The sequence below is a fragment of the Lupinus angustifolius genome, chromosome LG15 (genome assembly GCF_001865875.1).
Source record: "Lupinus angustifolius cultivar Tanjil chromosome LG15, LupAngTanjil_v1.0, whole genome shotgun sequence".
NCBI lineage: Eukaryota > Viridiplantae > Streptophyta > Magnoliopsida > Fabales > Fabaceae > Lupinus > Lupinus angustifolius.
The window spans coordinates 16,230,385-16,254,071 of NC_032023.1; the positions used below are offsets into that span (position 1 = coordinate 16,230,385).

The 23,687-nt window shown below is 33.3% G+C and overlaps 2 protein-coding genes across 7 annotated transcripts; one reads left to right on the plus strand and one right to left on the minus strand.

The window, feature by feature from the left end:
- LOC109327606 (WAT1-related protein At1g70260) lies at nt 11,833-14,692 on the plus strand. Of its 2 annotated transcripts, none has more exons than XM_019560783.1 (7): nt 11,833-12,328; nt 12,431-12,493; nt 12,876-12,992; nt 13,266-13,506; nt 13,772-13,930; nt 14,042-14,132; nt 14,471-14,557. In XM_019560783.1, exons 1-7 carry the CDS (start codon nt 12,126-12,128, stop codon nt 14,476-14,478), a joined length of 882 nt encoding a protein of 293 aa, XP_019416328.1. In that variant the 5' UTR covers nt 11,833-12,125; the 3' UTR covers nt 14,479-14,557. The 2 variants fall into 2 exon arrangements, with proteins under 2 accessions (XP_019416328.1, XP_019416327.1); XM_019560782.1 differs by having other exon boundaries at nt 11,836-12,328; nt 14,042-14,193; nt 14,471-14,692.
- LOC109328771 (protein LAZ1 homolog 1-like) lies at nt 15,354-21,607 on the minus strand. 5 transcript variants are annotated; one of them, XR_002105473.1, is made up of 10 exons: nt 21,505-21,607; nt 19,367-19,933; nt 19,080-19,136; nt 18,344-18,452; nt 17,873-18,057; nt 17,688-17,776; nt 17,254-17,509; nt 16,149-16,391; nt 15,594-16,046; nt 15,354-15,509 (listed from the first exon to the last, which is right to left on the minus strand). XR_002105473.1 is itself a non-coding variant. In XM_019562387.1 (10 exons), the coding sequence occupies exons 3-10, from the start codon at nt 19,580-19,582 to the stop codon at nt 15,747-15,749; spliced, it is 1,455 nt and encodes a 484-aa protein (XP_019417932.1). In that variant the 5' UTR covers nt 19,583-19,752; nt 19,858-19,933; nt 21,505-21,607; the 3' UTR covers nt 15,354-15,746. The 5 variants fall into 5 exon arrangements, 4 of the variants coding, with proteins under 4 accessions (XP_019417932.1, XP_019417931.1, XP_019417933.1 ...); XM_019562387.1 differs by having other exon boundaries at nt 15,354-16,046; nt 19,367-19,752; nt 19,858-19,933; XM_019562386.1 differs by having other exon boundaries at nt 15,354-16,046.

Below are 23,687 nucleotides of genomic sequence, written 5' to 3' on the forward strand. Positions count from 1 at the left end.
AAGAGCTTTAGTGAAGAAATCAACCAACTGAGTTTGAGTAGGAACATAAGAGGGATGAATGGTGTGCCTGAGAATCTCATCCCGAATATAATGACAAATCGACTTCAATGTGCTTTGTTCTCTCATGGAAAACTGGATTCTTAGCTATGTGTAGAGCGGCTTAACTATCACAATAGAGACGCATTGGGTAAGGATGTAACACCCCAAGGCTGGAAAGGACATATTTTAACCATTTTAATTCACTGGTGATGTTGGCCATAGATCGGTACTCCGCTTTAGCCGAGGACTTGGATACCGTGTGTTGCTTCTTAGTTTTCCACAAAATTGGTGAGTGTCCAAGTTGAATGAACCAACCACTAAGTGATCTCTGAGTGAATGGACAACCTGCCCAATCAGAATAACACCAACCATATAAACTCAAATTATTGCCTCTGCTCATGAGAATACCTTGCCCATGATTTCCTTTTAAGTAACAAACAACTCTCAAGGCTGCCTGCTAGTGCTCTTCTCGAGGTTGCTGCATAAACTGAGACAATATATGAACACAGTAAGAGAGATCATGGCGAGTGAAACATAAGTAGATGAGGCGCCCAACAAGCCATCGATATTGGGAAGAATCAGATAACAAAGGGCCAACTGCAAGTGATAAACAGTGATGTTGCTCGATGGGAATGAAAGCTAGTTTGACCCCAACTAAACCTGTTTCATTAATAATATTCAAGGCGTATTTTCTTTGACATAAGAAAATACATGTAGGAGACCGTGCAACCTCCACTCCAAGGAAATACTTTAATTTTCCCAAATCCTTCATATGAAAACAAGTATGAAGATAAAGCTTATATCATTGAATAGAACCAGGATCATTACCTGAAATTATCAGGTCATCAACATACACCAAAACCACAAGATGTACATTGTCACAATGTAAAGTGAACAATGAATAATTAGAATAAGACTTAGAAAAGTCATAACGAAGTAGAGCAGTGGAGAGCTTGGCAAACCAAAACCTTGGAGCTTCGTAAACCATAAAGATATTTATGAAGTTTGCAAACCATGTCTGGAGTTTGCACCAGGAAACCAAGTGGTAATTTCATGTATACATCCTCCTTGAGGTTCCGTGAAGGAAAGCATTATGGACATCCATTTGATGAAGTTCCTAATTCTTTGTAGCAGCAACGGCCAACACGGTTTGAATAGTAACCATCTTTGCCACGAGGGCAAAATTTCGGTGTAATCTAATCCTTCAATTTGGTGATTCTCGAATATGACCAGCCTGGTTTTAAATATTTCAATGGCCCCATCGGAATGATATTTTATTTTATAGACCCATTTGCAGCCGAGTGCCTTCTTACCTGGAGGCAAGGTGGTTAAGGTCCATGTATTATTGAGTTGAAGAGATTGAATCTCACTTTGCATGGCTTCACCCCCATTTCACATCTTGGACAGTTTGAGAGAAGTGTACAGGCTCTTGTTTAGAACTAACGGCTGCAAGAAATTGACGACGATGGGGAGAAAATTTATCATAGTTGATAGTGTGATAATGGATAACGCGTACATGAGGAATGTGATGGAGGAGAAGAACTGGCGAATGAGTTTAATTTTATCATGGTGTTTGTCACATAGTCACGCAACTTCACTGAAGATTGTTTGAGGTGATGTCCACGTCCAAGGTCATCTTCTATTGCAGAGATGGGTTCTTGTGCTGTATTCGGCACCATTTCATTTTGGACACCTTGATCTGTTGCCACAGATTCAGAGATGGGTTCCAGTGCTGCATTGGGTACCATGTCATCATCGACACCTCGATCTGTTGTCACAGATATAACGAGCAGATCGTGTACAGTAATGGTACCCCCCCTTGCGTCAAGACTCTCATGGTGGCGTACAACAAGAAGAGTCACGTCATCAATACCTGCATCAATGTTGGTCACGGGTAGTTCTGGCTGAATACTATTCCTCTTAGCAACAATGTTGTATTTTTAAAAGGAAATTCATTCTCAACAAATTGTACATCTCTATAGACAAAGATAACATTTTTCTCTAGATCGAACAATTTTCATCCTTTTTGACCATAAGGATACCCCACAAAATTACACTTACGACTTACGACTTCGACTTATGAACTTATCTCCATGTCTACCTTGATTATGCACATAGCATAGTGACCCATACACTCTTAAGTGAGCACAGGTAGGAGGTTTTCCGTGAATCATTTCATAAGGTGTCTTGCCATTAAGAAGTAAGGGTGGTGTAAGATTGATCAAGTATCCTTCAGTTAAAATACATTCACCCCAAAAACGAATTGGGAGGTTTCCTTGAAATAAGAGTGCCTGTGCAACATTGAGTATGTGTCTATGTTTTCTTTTTATTCTTCCATTCTGTTGTGGTGTTGTAGTGCATGATGTTTGATGAATAATTCCATGTTTAAGAAAATATGATTTTAAACAAGTGAACTCGGTTCCATTGTCACTTCTAACTATCTTGATTTGTTTATTATATTGTCTTTCAACAAGAGCAAAGAAATTCAACATTGTTTGTGACACTACCCTCTTCTCATGCAGCAAATATACCCATATAGCTCTAGAGTAATCGTCTACTATTGTCAAAAAATAAGATGCACTAGAAGATGAAGGTGTTCTATAGGGTCCCCATAAATCACAATGAACCAAATCAAAACTGGCTCATGCATGATAATTACTCAAAGGAAACTTTTTTTTTGTTTGTTTTGCTTTTGCACAGATTTCACAAACTTTATTCAAATATTCACTCTTATCACTACTACTTATATTAGGGAGTAAACAAGCCACTTTAAAAGAAGGATGTCCCATGCGTTGGTGCCAAAGGTCAAGTTGACCTTCTGTCCTTACTTGATGAGCTTTCACACTTCAAACACCATGATAAAAATAAAGCCCATCCTTTTTTTCACCCGCACCAATCAACATCCTCAAAGTGCAGTCCTGTATAACACATAACTTGTCAGTAAATTGGAAAGTACAATTTTCTGCATCTATCATTTGTGATACTGAAATTAAATTGCAATTTAGTTTTGGCACATATAGGACATTTTCTAGCCTGAGACCCCCATTGAGAATTATTATTCCTTCTTTGGTGGCAATTACTCGTTCACCATCTGGTAGTCCCACTGGACATCCTTGGATATTTCTATGCTTACACAGATTCTTCAAGTTTCATGTCATATGATTAGATGCGCCAGTGTCTATAATCCATGAGTTACAAGAATTCTTACTAGCCATCTTCTCATTCTCATTTTTTTATGAGTGTTCAGTATGTCAACAAGGGTCTGCCATTGCTCATTGTTGAGTCCTGCCAGTTCTAATTTTCCAATTTCTGTGTCACTTCCTTCTACAACATGTACTGCATTAGCACGAACCACTCCTCCTCGTCCTCTTCCAACAGAAGGTCCATTTCGCTATTGGCCTCTACCATTTGTTCCACCTTATTTTCGCGCACGTTCACCCTACCAGTTAGGTTATCCAATAATTTGGAAGCAGTTTCTAGCATCATGTCCTATTTTGTCAAAATGTGAACATGTCATGGATCTGTCCTTTGAATCTGGTCTCCCTTTAATCTTAAGTCCTGCTTGCACAACAAGACCCATGACTTCTCCTCTTTCTTCTTTTGATCTCATGATTTTCTTCATTCTCTCTTCTTGAACCAACATAGCATATACCCTATTCAATATGGGTAATGAATCAGCAGCCAGTACATTAGAACGTACTGTACCATAGCTCACATCATCAAGGCCCATCAAGAACTGATGAACCCTCTCCTCTTCTCCTTTTTTTCAAGTTTAGATGCAATATCACATTTGCATCCTCCACATGAACACCTTGGAGTCTGTTCATAGTTTGCAAGTTCATCCCAAAGTGATTTTAATTTTCCAAAATATGCAACCATGGTCATTCCCTGTTGTTTACAATCTGCTAGATCAACTTTTAGTTGTTGAATTCTCGGCCCATTGACAACCGAGAAGTGTTCTCGAATATCTTCCCATAGCTCCTTTGCATCTTCCATGTATGTCACGGTTGATCGTAGGGTAGGTTCAATTGTATTCATTATCCATGAAACAAGCATGGACTGGACGGTCCACCAATATTCTATCTCTGTGGCGTTTTCATCTGGTTGAGTGAGGGTTCCATCTATAAATCCCCACTTTCGTCGTGCACGCAGAGAAATTCGTATGGCTCAAGCCTATTCGTCGTAATTCTCTCCCCGCAACTGCACATATGTGATCATGCTCTCGGGGTTGTCGTTCGAGTTCAAGTCATATGATGATGAAAACTTCTTGTTTCCATCTATCACAGATTTATCTGCTCCTGCCATCACGACTCAAATATTTTTTAGGATTTTGCTATTTCAGAGCCTGTATGGCTCTGATACCATAATAGGAAATATGTCTTCTTATTCTTTCATTGATCAAGAACATGTAAATATATACATGAGGAATGAGCTCAACGCCCCAAAAGTTACTCCTAAAATTATGCTTACATATATGCTAACAATATAACAAATCTCAACAATATGCTACAGATATGTTAACAATATACCAAATGCAAAACTTCCTAAACTTGCTTAATATGTATCTTGCTTAATATGTGATAATAAGCATGTGACAAAATCTCAGCTCATTAAGTTTGCCTTGGAACTTGGGTTTCAAACAAGTAATTTTGGACGGTGATTGCCTTGAAGCCATGCATATTATTTCGGAAGCAGTTCAAATCTGTCTCCATTGAATTTTGTGTGTTGTCAATAATGTTAGTGTAACACCCTAATTTTCATAATAAAAATAATAATAATACAATATGCGGAAGCTTAAAAGTTACCAAATTATAAAGAAAATATCTCTTGGAATTTCATTAAATACTAAATAAAATACATTATAAAGATACATGTAATTTTCATAATAACAATGAACATTAAACTAAAAGGGTATAACATAGTTCATACCACATCTTCAACTTAACATCAATCATCTAAAATAACTTATACAATAAAAACTAATTTGTAAGAAATTCAAGTGCATGATCACGTTCTTCAACATAGTTTAAACTCAAACTCCTTAGGCGCCTCACCTAGAAATGTCAGAAAACCCAAGTATAGTGAGATAAAAATCTCAATAACACTATTTCAGAAACCTTCAAACAATGATATTTCTAGTCGTAACGGGTACGAAAAATCTCCATAAAGAATCGTAATAGATATTAATATTCACATGACATCATATTATAATATCATTAATAACTTACAACTTATATACGATCAATTAGAAGACAAGTCATGTACAAGCAATAACACATTAAATTTACATACGTAGCACTAATTGCCTCGATACCACAGTCCATGATTAAAAGTTTACACACAACATGCCTATTGGAGGTGCCTGCCCCTCACCCGGTGCCCCGAGTTCGTAGGAATGTCTTACCCCATTTCCAGGAATAAGCTCGTCTTCATGCAACTGTGAATTCGTTTGCCTATACCCATGCCAATCATCAGATCATATAATCCTCTCAACAATCAACATAATTGGGTCATGAACCCCTTCAACAATCAAGATAATTGGGTATTGAACCCCTTCAACAATCAACATCATTTAGTAATGAACCTCAAAGCTTCATAAAAACCTTATAATTTCATCAATATAAACAAGACACACAACTAAATATTATATAATAACTAACCACACTCATTATACCACATAAATTACACATAAATAATTCTTATATTTACATATACAATTAATAATCAATATATATACACATTCAAACACTGCACTCTAATTACAATATGAATATAAGTGTGCACTCATCATCACACTTATATTTATAGATTACGAATAACACAGTGCCTCTCACAACAAAATAAAATTGGGAAAAAAATGTATAAAGTGTCATTATGCATTTGACATTTGCATATAGAATTCTAGAATGCATAATATAAATATATTGTAGTTAGGATTACACCATACAACGAACAAATATATATAATAATTTAACTATACATATATACAATTAATTAATAATATTGACCATGAAGCACAACCATTACCAATTGTTTCATCTTCCAATGATGTATATTTAGCATATGATAATATTTACAGAGTTACTATTTGCGTTATGTTACTATGAATCTTTTATTCCTAACTCTCACTCAACAAACACAATAAAGGAAAATATTTTTCCTTGGATCAATTCATGATTCAGTAAGAATGAATTTCAAGCATGAAGATGATAAGAAATTAATTGAACAATGACAATAATATCAATCTATAAATTCTCTAATAATTTCTTCATGAAGTTTGATTGGGTTCTATTGTTACCTATGATTGATGCATAAATCTTTATCCCTTTCCTTGGTTCCTTCTCTTCTCCTCCTTTCTCTTTTCCTCCTTTCCTGGTTGCTAGTGGTTGCTAGGTCTAGGTTTCAGTTTTGTGGTCGGAGACTAAAGGCTAAGTGTGAGATTCTTTTGTTATTAACTAATATAATTCTCATTAACCCACTAATTGTCTACTATTGTCAAAAAATAAGATGCACTAGAAGATGAAGGTGTTCTATAGGGTCCCCATAAATCACAATGAACCAAATCAAAACTGGCTCATGCATGATAATTACTCAAAGGAAACTTTTTTTTTGTTTGTTTTGCTTTTGCACAGATTTCACAAACTTTATTCAAATATTCACTCTTATCACTACTACTTATATTAGGGAGTAAACAAGCCACTTTAAAAGAAGGATGTCCCATGCGTTGGTGCCAAAGGTCAAGTTGATCTTCTGTCCTTGCTTGATGAGCTTTCACACTTCGAACACCATGATAAAAATAAAGCCCATCCTTTCGTTCACCCGCACCAATCAGCATCCTCAAAGTATGGTCCTATATAACACATAACTTGTCAGTAAATTGGAAAGTACAATTTTCTGCATCTATCATTTGTGATACTGAAATTAAATTGCAATTTAGTTTTGGCACATATAGGACATTTTCTAGCCTGAGACCCCCATTGAGAATTATTATTCCTTCTTTGGTGGCAATTACTCGTTCACCATCTGGTAGTCCCACTGGACATCCTTGGATATTTCTATGCTTACACAGATTCTTCAAGTTTCATGTCATATGATTAGATGCGCCAGTGTCTATAATCCATGAGTTACAAGAATTCTTACTAGCCATCTTCTCATTCTCATTTTTTTATGAGTGTTCAGTATGTCAACAAGGGTCTGCCATTGCTCATTGTTGAGTCCTGCCAGTTCTAATTTTCCAATTTCTGTGTCACTTCCTTCTACAACATGTACTGCATTAGCACGAACCACTCCTCCTCGTCCTCTTCCAACAGAAGGTCCATTTCGCTATTGGCCTCTACCATTTGTTCCACCTTATTTTCGCGCACGTTCACCCTACCAGTTAGGTTATCCAATAATTTGGAAGCAGTTTCTAGCATCATGTCCTATTTTGTCAAAATGTGAACATGTCATGGATCTGTCCTTTGAATCTGGTCTCCCTTTAATCTTAAGTCCTGCTTGCACAACAAGACCCATGACTTCTCCTCTTTCTTCTTTTGATCTCATGATTTTCTTCATTCTCTCTTCTTGAACCAACATAGCATATACCCTATTCAATATGGGTAATGAATCAGCAGCCAGTACATTAGAACGTACTGTACCATAGCTCACATCATCAAGGCCCATCAAGAACTGATGAACCCTCTCCTCTTCTCCTTTTTTTCAAGTTTAGATGCAATATCACATTTGCATCCTCCACATGAACACCTTGGAGTCTGTTCATAGTTTGCAAGTTCATCCCAAAGTGATTTTAATTTTCCAAAATATGCAACCATGGTCATTCCCTGTTGTTTACAATCTGCTAGATCAACTTTTAGTTGTTGAATTCTCGGCCCATTGACAACCGAGAAGTGTTCTCGAATATCTTCCCATAGCTCCTTTGCATCTTCCATGTATGTCACGGTTGATCGTAGGGTAGGTTCAATTGTATTCATTATCCATGAAACAAGCATGGACTGGACGGTCCACCAATATTCTATCTCTGTGGCGTTTTCATCTGGTTGAGTGAGGGTTCCATCTATAAATCCCCACTTTCGTCGTGCACGCAGAGAAATTCGTATGGCTCAAGCCTATTCGTCGTAATTCTCTCCCCGCAACTGCACATATGTGATCATGCTCTCGGGGTTGTCGTTCGAGTTCAAGTCATATGATGATGAAAACTTCTTGTTTCCATCTATCACAGATTTATCTGCTCCTGCCATCACGACTCAAATATTTTTTAGGATTTTGCTATTTCAGAGCCTGTATGGCTCTGATACCATAATAGGAAATATGTCTTCTTATTCTTTCATTGATCAAGAACATGTAAATATATACATGAGGAATGAGCTCAACGCCCCAAAAGTTACTCCTAAAATTATGCTTACATATATGCTAACAATATAACAAATCTCAACAATATGCTACAGATATGTTAACAATATACCAAATGCAAAACTTCCTAAACTTGCTTAATATGTATCTTGCTTAATATGTGATAATAAGCATGTGACAAAATCTCAGCTCATTAAGTTTGCCTTGGAACTTGGGTTTCAAACAAGTAATTTTGGACGGTGATTGCCTTGAAGCCATGCATATTATTTCGGAAGCAGTTCAAATCTGTCTCCATTGAATTTTGTGTGTTGTCAATAATGTTAGTGTAACACCCTAATTTTCATAATAAAAATAATAATAATACAATATGCGGAAGCTTAAAAGTTACCAAATTATAAAGAAAATATCTCTTGGAATTTCATTAAATACTAAATAAAATACATTATAAAGATACATGTAATTTTCATAATAACAATGAACATTAAACTAAAAGGGTATAACATAGTTCATACCACATCTTCAACTTAACATCAATCATCTAAAATAACTTATACAATAAAAACTAATTTGTAAGAAATTCAAGTGCATGATCACGTTCTTCAACATAGTTTAAACTCAAACTCCTTAGGCGCCTCACCTAGAAATGTCAGAAAACCCAAGTATAGTGAGATAAAAATCTCAATAACACTATTTCAGAAACCTTCAAACAATGATATTTCTAGTCGTAACGGGTACGAAAAATCTCCATAAAGAATCGTAATAGATATTAATATTCACATGACATCATATTATAATATCATTAATAACTTACAACTTATATACGATCAATTAGAAGACAAGTCATGTACAAGCAATAACACATTAAATTTACATACGTAGCACTAATTGTCTCTAACCCATAGTCCATGATTAAAAGTTTGCACACAACATATCTGTTGGAGGTGCCTGCCCCTCACCCGATGCCACGAGTTCGTAGGAATGTCTTACCCCGTTTCCAGGAATAAGTTCGTCTTCATGCAACTGTGAATTCGTTTACATGTGCCCATGTCAATCATCGGATCATAAAATCCTCTCAACAATCAACATAATTGGGTAATGATCCCCTTCAATAATCAAGATAATTGGGTAATGAATCCCTTCAACAATCAACATAATTGGGTAATGAACCCCAAAGCTTCATAAAAACCTTATAATTTCATCAATATAAACAAGACACACAATTAAATATTATATAATAACTAATCATACTCATTATACCATATAAATTACACATAAATAATTCTTACATTTATATATACAATTAATAATCTATATATACACACACATTCAAATATTGCACTCTAATTACAATATGAATATAAGTGTGCACTCATCATCACACTTATATTTATAGATTACGAATAACACAGTGCCTCTCACAACAAAATAAAATTGGGAAAAAAATGTATAAAGTGTCATTATGCATTTGACATTTGCATATAGAATTCTAGAATGCATAATATAAATATATTGTAGTTAGGATTACACCATACAACGAACAAATATATATAATAATTTAACTATACATATATACAATTAATTAATAATATTGACCATGAAGCACAACCATTACCAATTGTTTCATCTTCCAATGATGTATATTTAGCATATGATAATATTTACAGAGTTACTATTTGCGTTATGTTACTATGAATCTTTTATTCCTAACTCTCACTCAACAAACACAATAAAGGAAAATATTTTTCCTTGGATCAATTCATGATTCAGTAAGAATGAATTTCAAGTATGAAGATGACAATAATATCAATCTATAAATTCTCTAATAATTTCTTCATGAAGTTTGATTGGGTTCTATTGTTACCTATGATTGATGCATAAATCTTTATCCCTTTCCTTGGTTCCTTCTCTTCTCCTCCTTTCTCTTTTCCTCCTTTCCTGGTTGCTAGTGGTTGCTAGGTCTAGGTTTCAGTTTTGTGGTCGGAGACTAAAGGCTAAGTGTGAGATTCTTTTGTTATTAACTAATATAATTCTCATTAACCCACTAATTTCTTATTTTTATTAAGGATGAAATCTTCTATTATAATTAATCTAAATTTTGATAGCAAATTGTAAAATTATAAACATTATCACAAATTAAATAATTAATCAATAATTTAATGATAATTATCAATTCTTATTATTTTGTAGGCTTAAGTGGATAATAAAAATTATATAATGAAAACATATAATCATAATAATATAATAAAATAGTCTATACATAAATAGTATCGTGTAAGATCAAACAATATCTTAACAAACATAATTGTATGATAATAACAGCGATAATTATAACAATAAGAATATAATAACAATAGAATTATATTATATTTCTTATATTAATGTTGAGATACCTTCTTAAAATAAATTAAGTATATCATTCTACATATTTTATCATAGAATAAAACTATAATATGAGGTTCAAAAATTTATTTCTAAAATATTGTAATTTTTGGGATGTTACAGTTCGTACCTAGTTAGCTCGTGATTGGATTGTCGAAGTTAAGCTTGTGGTTGGAGAGGCTAACATGGTAGCTGATTTTATGGCAAAACTTGGATCCATTCTACTGTGAAGTTCAAGACCTGGAAGATGGTTCCATCTAATTGTCAATATTATTTTGATATGAATCTCAATCCTTTATATTAATTTTTTTATTATGTTTGAAATGTACCCAAAAAAAACAAGTGTAACATGAGTATATTTTTCTTTCCATCTTTATTTATTTATTGCCAAATATTTTTCCTTTTTTCAAGGAAAGAGAAGAGAGTGTAACTGTTGGAGTTTAGATTGGAGTGCTCACATTTTATGTCTAACAACTTTATCAAGTGAGTTAACTCTTTTGGACAAAAAATTTTCGATTGTTGATTTGTGGAAGGAGTTCAATTGCAACATACAGATTAAGTAGAGAACTATATGACTAAGTTTAATATTACATGACCCAAATTTTCAACGCATTAGATTTATGAGTTTTAATTTGTCACTAAACTTTAACTTATCCATTAATATATGACTTTTTTACTCACTTAGAACTCAACATAATTCTATCATTTGAATATCAAAGGTTGATTATTTTATCTTATAACAGATGAAAGTTAAGTATTTTTTTAAAGTAAATATAAGTATATTTACCCATCACCTGTTTTTTCATCTTTTATATGCTAATACAACTATTCATATATTTTCATATATATATATATATAGTACAATTTTAGGATGACATATTAATACCAAAAAGGAAAGTCAGACAAATAAATCTGGAGCATGCGCACAAAGATTTAACCAAAAAAATGTACCCAAAAAAAGAGCTAATAAAAAAAAGAAAATAATTTCAGTGCTTAAAAACTATCTGAGACGTCATCTTTGGTTCATTGTTTAATAATTTGGACACTCGAGTTGCAACTTCTCCCAAAGTAGCTTCACCATTCTATGAAGGGTTACCCCTATCTATGCCCCCATCTCTTCTCTTCCTTTACATTTTCTTCTTATATTTGGATCACAAAACATCTTCTCAATATTCCATTTCAACAAAGAAAGGGCTAAATTGGGTGTCTAAGGGGATGTGCAAGCACTGAGATTTAGATGCTCAGTTTTTCTCTTTCTAGCTAAATAATATTAAGGAAGAAACTTCTATTTATTCCACCTTATATTAACATATATTTGTACATTTTAAGTGATAGCAAAAGAAGGAAAAGTTCAATAAATGGAGGCTAAGAATTATAAGATATCAGAAGTGGTGCCATTTATAACAATGGTGATTTTTGAAGGGTGCACTATAGCACTTACAATTTTTGCAAAAACTGAAATAACTAATGGGATGAGCCCATTTGTGTTCATTGTTTATACCAATGCTTTGGCCACTATTATTTCCTTTCCTTGTTCCTTTTTATTACACAACGAGGACAGGTCTCTCTCTCTTTCTATTCCTTCTCATTTCTACTTACGTTAAGTTTTTTGCATGGAGGGTTTATTTTAGTTTTGATCTTCATTATTATCTTCTTTGCACAGAAAGGAGAGGCCACCTTTTACTTTCTCTTTGTTTATGCGACTTTTGCTCCTGGGTTTTACGGGGTATACTCTCTTGTCTCAAGTCCTTTGAATAATTTATTTAGTTAAAGGCTTTCATTCTTTCTACATATTTATAATTAATTAAAATTCTATTTAGTATTGGATCCTTTATCATCGGAACTTGAGAGAAAGAGAATATTTAAAAAAAATACAGATCTGAATTATTGAAAAAGATGTTGTCATATATCATAATCTGAACTTAGTAGTGGATTCTCCACGAAAGTAGCACGACTCATTTATAATAGGTTCTATTTGATTCCAATGGTTGCCACTTGCAAAACCTAGCAAGTTCTAAAGATGACTTGCTCAACCTATCATGTGAGAAGTTGATCAATTCCCTTCATAATTAGTATTCATATTTATAACTTTCAGTTTTTTGTTGCAGGGTAACCATGACCCAGATCTTTTCATTCTTGGGTCTAAGCTACAGTTCTCCAATACTTGTATGTATCATGGGCCACTTGATCCCAACCTTTAATTTCCTCCTCTCCCTCATTTTCAGGTTCCTCAATACTTTCACAATGCATCTTTATATATCTCTTCATTTTGACTACAATAATATCCACCATAAATTATGGCCTGATTCCAGGCTCATCCAAACCATTAATAATGACTTAAAATTATGTAAATTTATTGAAAACCAATAATTTTTAGATGTACTAATTAATGATCTCACACCATGTAATAATTTTAATTTCTGATCTAAAATATATTCCAGCTGAATAATGTATATCTAACTTATGAATCTATATAATTTGTACTTTATAAAAAACAGGAAGAGAGAGTTGAATCTGAGAAGCTATGGTATCCAAGTACAAGTGATTGGTATCCTGGTATCTATAATGGGAGCATTGCTAGCTGAGTTTTTCAAGGGTCCACTTATAAGACCCTCTTCTCACCAACTTAGACACACTAAACAACTTTTTGTCTTCTACTCAACACCTGAGTTTTGGGCTCTTGGTGGCATTTTGCTTGCTTCAGCTTCCTTCTCAGTTGCACTTTGGAACTTTATCCTGGTACCTACCCTTTTACTTTTTTTGTGGTCTTTTGTTTTAATCATAAGTCGAACATTTTTTTACAAAATACACCCACAATAAATACTTAAATATATTAGTTTTACTTTTTTATAAGCCAGTATCTAATTTTTATCATTTTATTTCATTAAATTATGACTAATTCCTTTTTACTACGTAGCATTGTGATTTTATTCATTTATGGTCATAACATCAAATTTTCCTTTGGAATCTCTATGGTGATCCTTTTCTTATTTCACACTGTTAGGTTGAAACTGTTAGGCAATATCCAAAACCAATGACGGTGGTTTCTTATTATAGCTTATTTGGCACAATGCTCAGTGCAATAGTAGCATGGATAGTGGAGAATGACATAAATGCATGGAAGCTAAACCATAACATGGAGCTTATTCTCATTGTTCTAACTGTATGTACAAACACACACATACATACATATACATATATATATATATATATATATATATATATACATTAATTGAATAAATAATGCTAACCAGGACTATGTTATGTGCTATAGGCATTATTTGGAGGTGTGATTCGTCCCAATGTTCAATATTGGTTCACTCGCATGAAAGGTCCATTTTATGTGCCATTGTTCAAGCCCTTTGGTATTGCCTATGCTACCATGTTTTCAGTTTGCTTTTTTCCTAACAGCCTTCACTACGGAAGGTACTTTCGATTCTCATTTTCTTGTTGACCTCATAGGAGTGTTATCATATTCCACTAGAAAACTTAGGTGTTGCATGTTTTTTTCCATAAAAACATAACATTTATAATAGCTCTAATATAAAAGTTGTCGTACGTTTATTATAGATATTAAAACGAACACCACAATTTTGTGTTTTAAGTTTACACATAGTGTATTTATATATCCGTAAGAATTTGGGTCCACTTGATCTTTCTGCATCTCATATACAATGTTTTGTATTTGCAAAAAAATGAGCAGTGTTATAGGTGCAACTATACTAGGAATGGGGTATTATACGGTAATGTATGGACAAATCAAAGGAGATGATCATGAAGAGAAAAGCTGTGACGAAAGCTCAGATTCTTTGGACAAGAAGATACCTCTTTTGCAAGAAAATATTGAAGTATAGATAAAGCTTCAAAAAGGTCATTGAGGCAAGAGAAGTTGTCTAATTTATCCAGAAGCTTTCTCTATATTATCTAAAGCACAATAGGTGCTAGTGTGTTATATTTAGTTTCAACTTAAGTGTTTGCGATAGAAGTCTCTGCCATGTTGCAATTGTTTTATTATTATACTTGCAACTACATATATAAAATCACGAGATAAAATAAGTAATTTGTAAAATGTAAATATAGCGAAGTTGATATTTGAGACCTTTACTTTGTGTTTTACACATAATAAAATTGTACATATTATATGCATCCTGATGCTTTTTTTTTAAATTAAATATTGCAATACATTTTTAATATAAAAAGAATATTACTGACAAATTATAAGTTGACACCTAATTAAAATTGTTTTTTTGAACTACCAATGGACCTCCTCACCCTATGGGTAAGAAACTAATTCATTTCAATGTCTTATTGGTTAATTAAAAATGTTTGATTCTTAAAATAACTAACTTACAAGTTACAATATGACTGTGTATAACTTAGGTAATAATTACAACAAAGTTTAAAAATTAACATGTTACTTTATTTACATGTTAATTCTCCATGCAGTGAGCCTCACCACTATAATTGCTGCAACACAATATGGCTTGGGATATATAACACCCAGTGAGTAGCTAACTTTATCGCCGATCACTAAACATTCGTCTATTTTACTTTTTAATACATATATTTTTTAAATGTGTTCGTACACAAAATTGAAACATAAAGATAAATATATAATGTGTCAAATATAATATTCAAACCTTGGGACTAATTCATGACTAAAGAATGCAGATTGCATACCCTGAATGGCAATGTTTCTTCTCCACTCTCTATATTTTGGCTGGCAATGTAAATTTTTATACCTTAGCCATCGGTAAGACACTTTACATTAGTGGGTATTGCGGTATTGTTATCAGCCACAGCAACTTGGATCCACATATCAATACCTCTTTCATTTGCTGGCGCAGAAGATTAAAAAGCTCATCCACCAGATTATGTTCAACTTGGTTAGTTGGTTTAGGATTTAACTTCAAGATCCGTCAGAATGTTTCTAACTAAAATATGTGCAAAACTACATAAGCTGTTGAAACTGCTAAATGCTATCTTCTCATCCTCGACAGGGATGCATTGGATTGGTTACGTTGTCTCTTTCCACCAGACAAACCACTATCACTGACACTTCCTTCCACTAGTTTATCATGTGCATCAGAAAATTCTGTAGTCCATGAATGCAATGGAATAAGGTAACTATCATCCTTGACCTTATTGCTTCTCCTTCGCTCCTCATCATGGCGTTTCATGTTCTCTGATATCTGATGGAAGGTTTTGTTTATCTTTGCAATACCCCTTTCAACAGGTTCTACCACGTGCGAAACTGTAAATTTCATGTCATCAACAATCTGAAACAAAATACAACAGAGACAACATTTGTTTTCAGATGAGTCTGGCAAAGAGATAATTGAAAATAAAAAGGCTTGAAACTTTTGTGTTTGATATCTCACAATTTCACCACTTCCAAGAACCACATCACGGACATTATGGGTAAATTTACGCTTCTCTCTCTCATTGTGCCGACCCACCCACATTCTAGTTGAGCGCTCACAGTCTTGAACCTCTACAGGATCAGGAGGTGTCCCTATTGAGGCATAGTCAGCCATCACCGCTACATTGCGGACACACCTCTCACCCCTTTTATAAGGCACTGCAGGAAAGACATACAGGTGCACAACAGCAGAAACCCCCATCTGTTAACAAAATTCAAAGTGGAGAATGGTGTAAAAAACACCATCAAGAACCTCAGAATTAATTGAAGACTTTTTCCAAGTTGTTGACACCCAGAAATTTTAACTTAGTTAATTGGGGTATCAAATAACGATTAAAGAAAGAAGGAAATAAAAAATATAGTTAACATACTATATGACAATGTATGACACAGCTTCCAAAAGCAAAATGAACCCTTGTCTCAGTCCTAAAGCAAAGCACCCGTTGCTATTTAAAATAAGTTCAAGAAAATACAGCAGAACCTAATATGTAATGTACTGTCCTGATGGAAAAAAATTTCCATTCAATGTATGTGCCCAACCTTACGAGACATTCAGAAGTCAGAACTATGGGAGCCTTGCACTAAGTCACCCCACATATATATATATATATATACACACACACCATACATTGAATGTACACACACACACACATATATATATACACATGTCTATATATATATATATTCCTTATACAGATCTTAGTAGTTCGTTTGTCACAGCAGCATAAGATATAAGAGATCACTGATAACACACTTCTAGTAAAAAAAACAAGTAAATAACAGAGGTAGGTTTATAACTTCATATGCACTAATGCACTCATAATACATATGATATGGATATGCAATAATCCACCTGATATATCCAGAAGGGCAGAAAACTACAATCTCATATATCTATCTTTGTGACAAGATCCTGTTACATTTTAGGTTTCCATGCATGGATCATATATGATACGGATGAAAGTTTAAACTTGTTCATAAAATGTACTCATGCAGATCCTTAAAATTGAGATGATTTAAGAATCGAGTATTAGAAATGACAATCAAAATTATGAATAGCATACCTCTATACAAATGATGTAGTCTTGTATACATGTTCTAAGCTCCTGTGCCAGTGACCCTTTAAATGCTCCCATAGAAAAAAGAAATGCAACAGCCACACCTTGCCACCATGTCAAGAACACAATTGACTTGAAAGTTAGAAACTTCGCCAATGGTTTGATAGGCTCCAATTTATCTTTAATGACAGAATAGAACTGTACTAGGCAATACAGGGCCCATGTCTGACTAAAATTGAGAACACATGCCAAGTAGGGATACCTGCAACCAATCAGATAATCAGTCTGCAACAAGGGTCATAACTCATAAAAAATTGCACCCCCACCCCTCATTTCATTGGTACTCCAGAGAAAATATTAAATTATATCTGAGATCAAAAACAATCTTCATAGCTGAGAACAAAGGTTAGAATATTAATGACAAGTCACTATAATCTTACCCATATTTCCATTCAAACTTCCCCTCTCCATATACCCCAAAAGACTGGAGGATCATTGCCAGCAATGCACAGATCAATTTCAGTATCATCTGGAATGAAGGTTTTAGTCAGCAGCAAGAAATGCATGGATTCTTCTTTCCCAAACAGTGGGGAATAAAAATACAAATTACCAAAATCCAACATACATATTGTACGATGCCAATTTTCACAGATTGATAAAAGTCAGGGCCAAGATACCAAACTCTTAACAAGCAATTTAAGGGAAATGGATGCTCTACAATTCCATACGCATATGATTCTTTCAGCAGAGGAGTGCTTGTGTCTGTTAGGCACATACTTTCCATAAATTGAATTGTTTTATCCTCACCGCCTATAAAAAAGAATAAACAATTTTGTATTAAAAGAGCAAGATAATGATAAACCCAACATAATTCAAAATTTGAGAAGCTGTATAACATCTCAGTCATGAATGATAACATTCAGCCCCTCTCACATGCTTCATATTTTATAGATTTTGAATGATAATCAAGAGATTAAAGAAGGAAAACCTCTTACAAGATCTTAACTTTTCCCTTTTACATTTCTGTAAAAATATACACATGAGTAATAGCTACAAATAATGAAAAGCATACAGGTATACAATCCATTTGACATACCTAAGCAAGCTATCAAGTATCTTTCAAAGCAATATAATGCAAAAGCTTCATAGCAGTCCCGGATAACTTCACAGTTGAATGCTGCACTGGAATTCAATAGTGACAAAAACTGCAGCATAAAACATCAGAGCTTAATTGCTGTTAAAATTTGTTAAAAATAAAATAATTATGAACCTTAAAGAATGGACATAAGGATACTAACGTTGTTGCAACCACAGATGGTCCTTTTCTAGAAAATAAATCCAAGCTTTTCTGAATTACATTATCATTAACAGGATAACAAAATCTACAAGTGTTGTTATTTTTAAGTATCATTTATCAATAACATATTATAAAGATCACTCTTAGATAATATAACATTCTAAAAAACCTATTAACCAAACATAAAGATGCATGTAAAGAATTAAAAAGAGCAGCATTTTAGTTTTGACTATGCAAGACACAAAAGATAATTTCTTCAAGGATCAAAATGAGTAACTAGTCCATTAAGTGAACAGCAGTCAAGCTGTAAACTAACTAAACAACATGCATGAATAGGTAAGTTCAATGTACTCCCACGAGATAGCGAAATAAGTTTAGGCAACAACAAAAGGAGATGCAAGTGGAAAATCATTAGATTCCATAAAACAAAAAGGAAATGGTGATCCTCACTGGGATGAATTTAATAAACCCAAAACAAAAGATGCTATATAAATGAGAACAGATAGTATTTGGAAAATTACTTTGCACCTCTTACCGATTCCAATGCATAAACAGGAACCATTAAAATGAGACCAACCAAAAACTTCTGCTCCTGAATTTAAAATTTAAAATTTAAATCAGTTCGTACAAAATTTAATTAAAAATTGTAATAAACTGAAAGACAAATATAATACGGGAGAAAAAGCCATTCGTCAATCAGTTAAAGGGTGCAGTTATAAGAAGCACTAAGAGAAGGGGAGGTAGACATTACATACATAGATAATCTATTAGTGCAGGCGGAAAAATAAGTAAGACCAAAAATAGAGAGGAATAGGGAGAAACCTCGGGCTGATTATAGGCAGCTAAATGCTCGAATATTAGATACATGGAGAGAACAAGAGCAACAAGCACAAATATACTTGAACTGAAAACTGTCCAGCTAATAGTTCCTGTAGACTCCACACCTATGTTTATCGGCCATACATTCACTGACCTACTAGTTGACTCAACTAGGGTGGAAAAAAATATGGAACAACATAGAATATCCGTCAAACCCATTCACCAGAAACTTAGACTTGGTTGTAAAAAATGTTTGTCTCTTGGAAGCTATGTGAAGTGTATTCCAAGCTATCCGTCAAACTCTAGAACTTAGTATATTCCAAGCTATGTGAAGTGTATCCACTCCTATAAAAGCTTTTACTTGGTCTTATTTTGCCTCCTCCTATGTTCTGTATGAAACCAGTACCCTGTAACATATAGTAGATAACACAAAAAATCACCCTTCTGGTATAGCAGAAATTCTTCAGATTAAAGACGCAACATGTAGAATTTACATATTCGACCAACAGTGGACAAGGATGTTTGATTTTGATACATATAGAAAACACAAATTGAGATAGGACAACTATCCTGCATTGACAATCAGATTAATTAACAATAATTTTTAAATTTAAATAAATAAACTCAAAACTCAGTTTTTTAAAGCAAGTACAGGCAGTTCAGTTGGTAAGCATATCTAGTACAACAGGATATTTAGCAAAGATAAATCTTAGAGATATAGAATTTATATAAAAATAGAAGCTCCAATACATGCATTTGCACCAGAAAAACCTTAATTTGAAAGATTGTTCAGCCTCTACACGTCATGATATCAATAACTCAACTACACATAAGATTATAATTACATACACAGTCCCATAGTTTTATAGGGGGAAGGGGTACCGAAAAGATCAACCACCAGAAAACTTCAAGCTAGTGTGCAAGTTTTTATCATGTATAGAAATTTCTATTACAAGAACAGACCAAAACTTTATACCATACAGCTTTTTACTGACAAAAGAACCTTGTAGTCCGTTAACGTTTAGCTGGGGGCCATCACATCAATTACCTTAATGAAGATACATTATCACATATACCGTAGAACCACCAAGAGTGCCCCATGGCAACTAAACTTACATTTAAGTATTTAACATTTACAATGAGGGAAGGAAGTTATGATAACAGATTTGACACTTCACCAGGTAACTTGTGTTCCATCAACATAGAGGAAGGAAGTTGTGAAAGAAGATAGTAAGAGAGACAAAATAGCAAATAATTTCCACTCGTTCCTCATTTACTTACAACATTTAGTCATAAAATTCTTATTATCGTTCTTTGCCATGTAGATTATTTAGTTGCCAGACTTACAAGGTTGAATTAACGGTTGGAGTTGAATAGGGGGAGCTTTACAGTACCATGTTTCCCTATATATGTTCTTATTTATCTAGGAATTCAAAATGGTTGCATTATCTTCCATACGGAATAAGCCTGCTACATTACAAAGCAAAGTGACACAAACCATTTGTATATACCTAAAAAGGAAAGTCTAATACAAGTTAATATACAAAAGTAACAGCTAAACACCCAGTGAAATCGTTACTGAAAAGTGTTTGTAACTGATATCTTCATAGCAGCTGAGATAACTACAACCATATCAAATGATACATCTCCTAAGTTTATTTTATCACAAATATATGACTTAATAAGTAATGAAGTGGTGATCATGTAAATACTTCAGCAAAGCAATGTAAAGCCAAGGAGATTTTAAAAAAATTGAAAAAGCATAACATAAAACTATAATAACAAACCATTATTTTCACAGTTCATGAACAAAAACGCTCAAGGCCAACAAATTACAAAGGTGCAAACATCGATTTTCAATTGAAAGGAAAATAATAAACATCGTTGGTTGATTCGGAAATTGGAAAGGAACAAATCATCAATGATTTTCAAATTTCAACGAAACACCGTATACATATCGTGGAATGTAAGATATGTCAAAACTCAAAAAGGTAAAGACCAAAACCCTGGAGTGGGGAAATAAATACACAATGCGGCGAAACAAAAACTCGGAGGAGCAATATGAAGGAAAATAACGAAGGCAATGGAGTTGGAGAAAATGCAATGAAGGAAAATGTGAGAGAGGGTTTCAGAGTTCAAACCTGCGTTTAACATTTTCCGGGAAAATCGAGATGGTTATTTTCCGGAGAAAATAGAAGGAAAGAAAGGAGTGAAAATCTTTTTATAAAGGAAAGAAGAAAAATAACGAGTTCTGCTTCCATGTTATAATGATATATGTTTTTTAATTCAAGAAAAATGAAATGCTAACGGATATACTAACATGTCCCACGCAAGAGGAGCTTGTTGTGACAGCTGCAATCCTAGCCGTTCAATAGGATGATTGTGAAGTAGATTTTGTGATTTAACGTCTGTGACGGCAAAATAATAACTACTAACTGTTTTTGTCATAAGAGTAATAAACGTGGGGAAGATTAACTGAACCACGTCAGCTTTTGCGCGTGGCAATGAGAAGAAAAGTGCAGGGTGGAAAATTATGTTTGGCCTAATATTAGGATGTAAGAGATAGAAATCAATTTTGAAGAGAGTTATAATCGATTAAATTATTAGTTGGTGTTAGACAATATGGGTGAGCGGGATTCAACCTTATCCGTTCATCCGGTACAATCCGATCATGATCGGGTCTGAATAAGGTTGAGTCTCGTTGAGTTGGATTCAAAAATAGATCTGGGTAGAGGCCAAGTATGACCCAGGTAGAGACCAAGCATGACTCAGTCTGTCCCGTCCCATGGTCACTTGGTCGTTATGTTCGTATGTGTTTCTACTCAAATGTATATAGAGTAATGATACCATTTTAGTCGAAAGTATCATTTATTCTTTAATTTTTTTCATAATATATTCATGATTAATAATATATATACATATATGAAACTACATATTCATAATAATAAATAATATTGAAAAGTCTTTATCTAAAATGAATATGCATTATATTTAATCGGGTCTAGGTTGGGTTTAAAGGCTGACCTAATCACTATTTAGGGTCGAATTAACTTCGGGTCTAGGGATGGGTCCGAATTCAAAAAAGTGACTCGACCAATATTTAAGGTTGAGTAAGGACAAACCTTAACCCGCTCCAACCCGGTCCATGCTCACCCATAGTCATACATATCATATAATTATTTTGGTTGGACTGAAATACAAGTCTATATACCTTATGATGACTAGTGAATTACAGGTCTATTTATCTTATGATGACTAGTGCATCGACAAATATTTTATATATTTTTAGCATAGTAATTTCCTCTAACTTCCATATTGTGTGAGAAAATATTCTAATAATAGTTAATAAAATGATAAATAGGTAAGTGGAAATTATACTATTGAATAGTTATAACATGTTTTAACTTTATATATACTAGTGTGTACATGTACTTCGCGTCTTCTGATCAATATTGTATGTATTGTATGGTACTATGTATTTAATTTTTATATATTTTATTTTTAATAATTAGAATACATTTGGTGTAAATTATATTATTTTTTTTTTGTTTATGATAATGTTTAGTTTAAGGTGAGAGATCTGGTTAATTAATGTGTTGGTGGTTGTTAATTAGGATTATATGGTTTTTTATAAAAATTAAATAATATGAAGGGCAAAATAGGAAATGAAAATTACATCATGATAAAAGTTACACCATATTGGCTTTATATATAGTATAGAATTATATATATATATATATATACATACGTGGCAGTAGACATTTCACTTGCATTTTCCATTTGGTATCAAATATTTAAGTTTTATATATTTTATTTTGGTAAATTAAAATATTCTTTAAATTGAATATACTTTATATTCTAATTTTTGTTGGATGTACTTTATATTATATTTGTTGTTTTTATTTCAATGGTCAGATTAAGGTAAAATAATGGTTGATGTATTGTGAGTCGTTATATATGATTATATTGTTTTTTGTAGAAATTAAAAATTATTAAGAGCAAAATAGTAAAATTATACTATGGTGGTAGTTACATCATGTTTTCTCTTTATATATTTTATAGATATTGTGTCAACCGACACTTTGTGCCTATTGATCCACACTATTATTTAAGAAATGCAATATATAAACTCAATGAAAAATGTAGATTTAAGAAGATAAAAATAATTATAAGATTATTAGATGTTGTTTCATGTGTTATTCTTGGGTTGAGAAAGAGAGAAGATAAAAATAAGAGAAAGTATAGAAGAGTAATGATGTATTCATGAAAAAAATGAAAGTATTATGTGAAAGTTTTTATTAGTTAATAAGGAGAGGGATTAAAA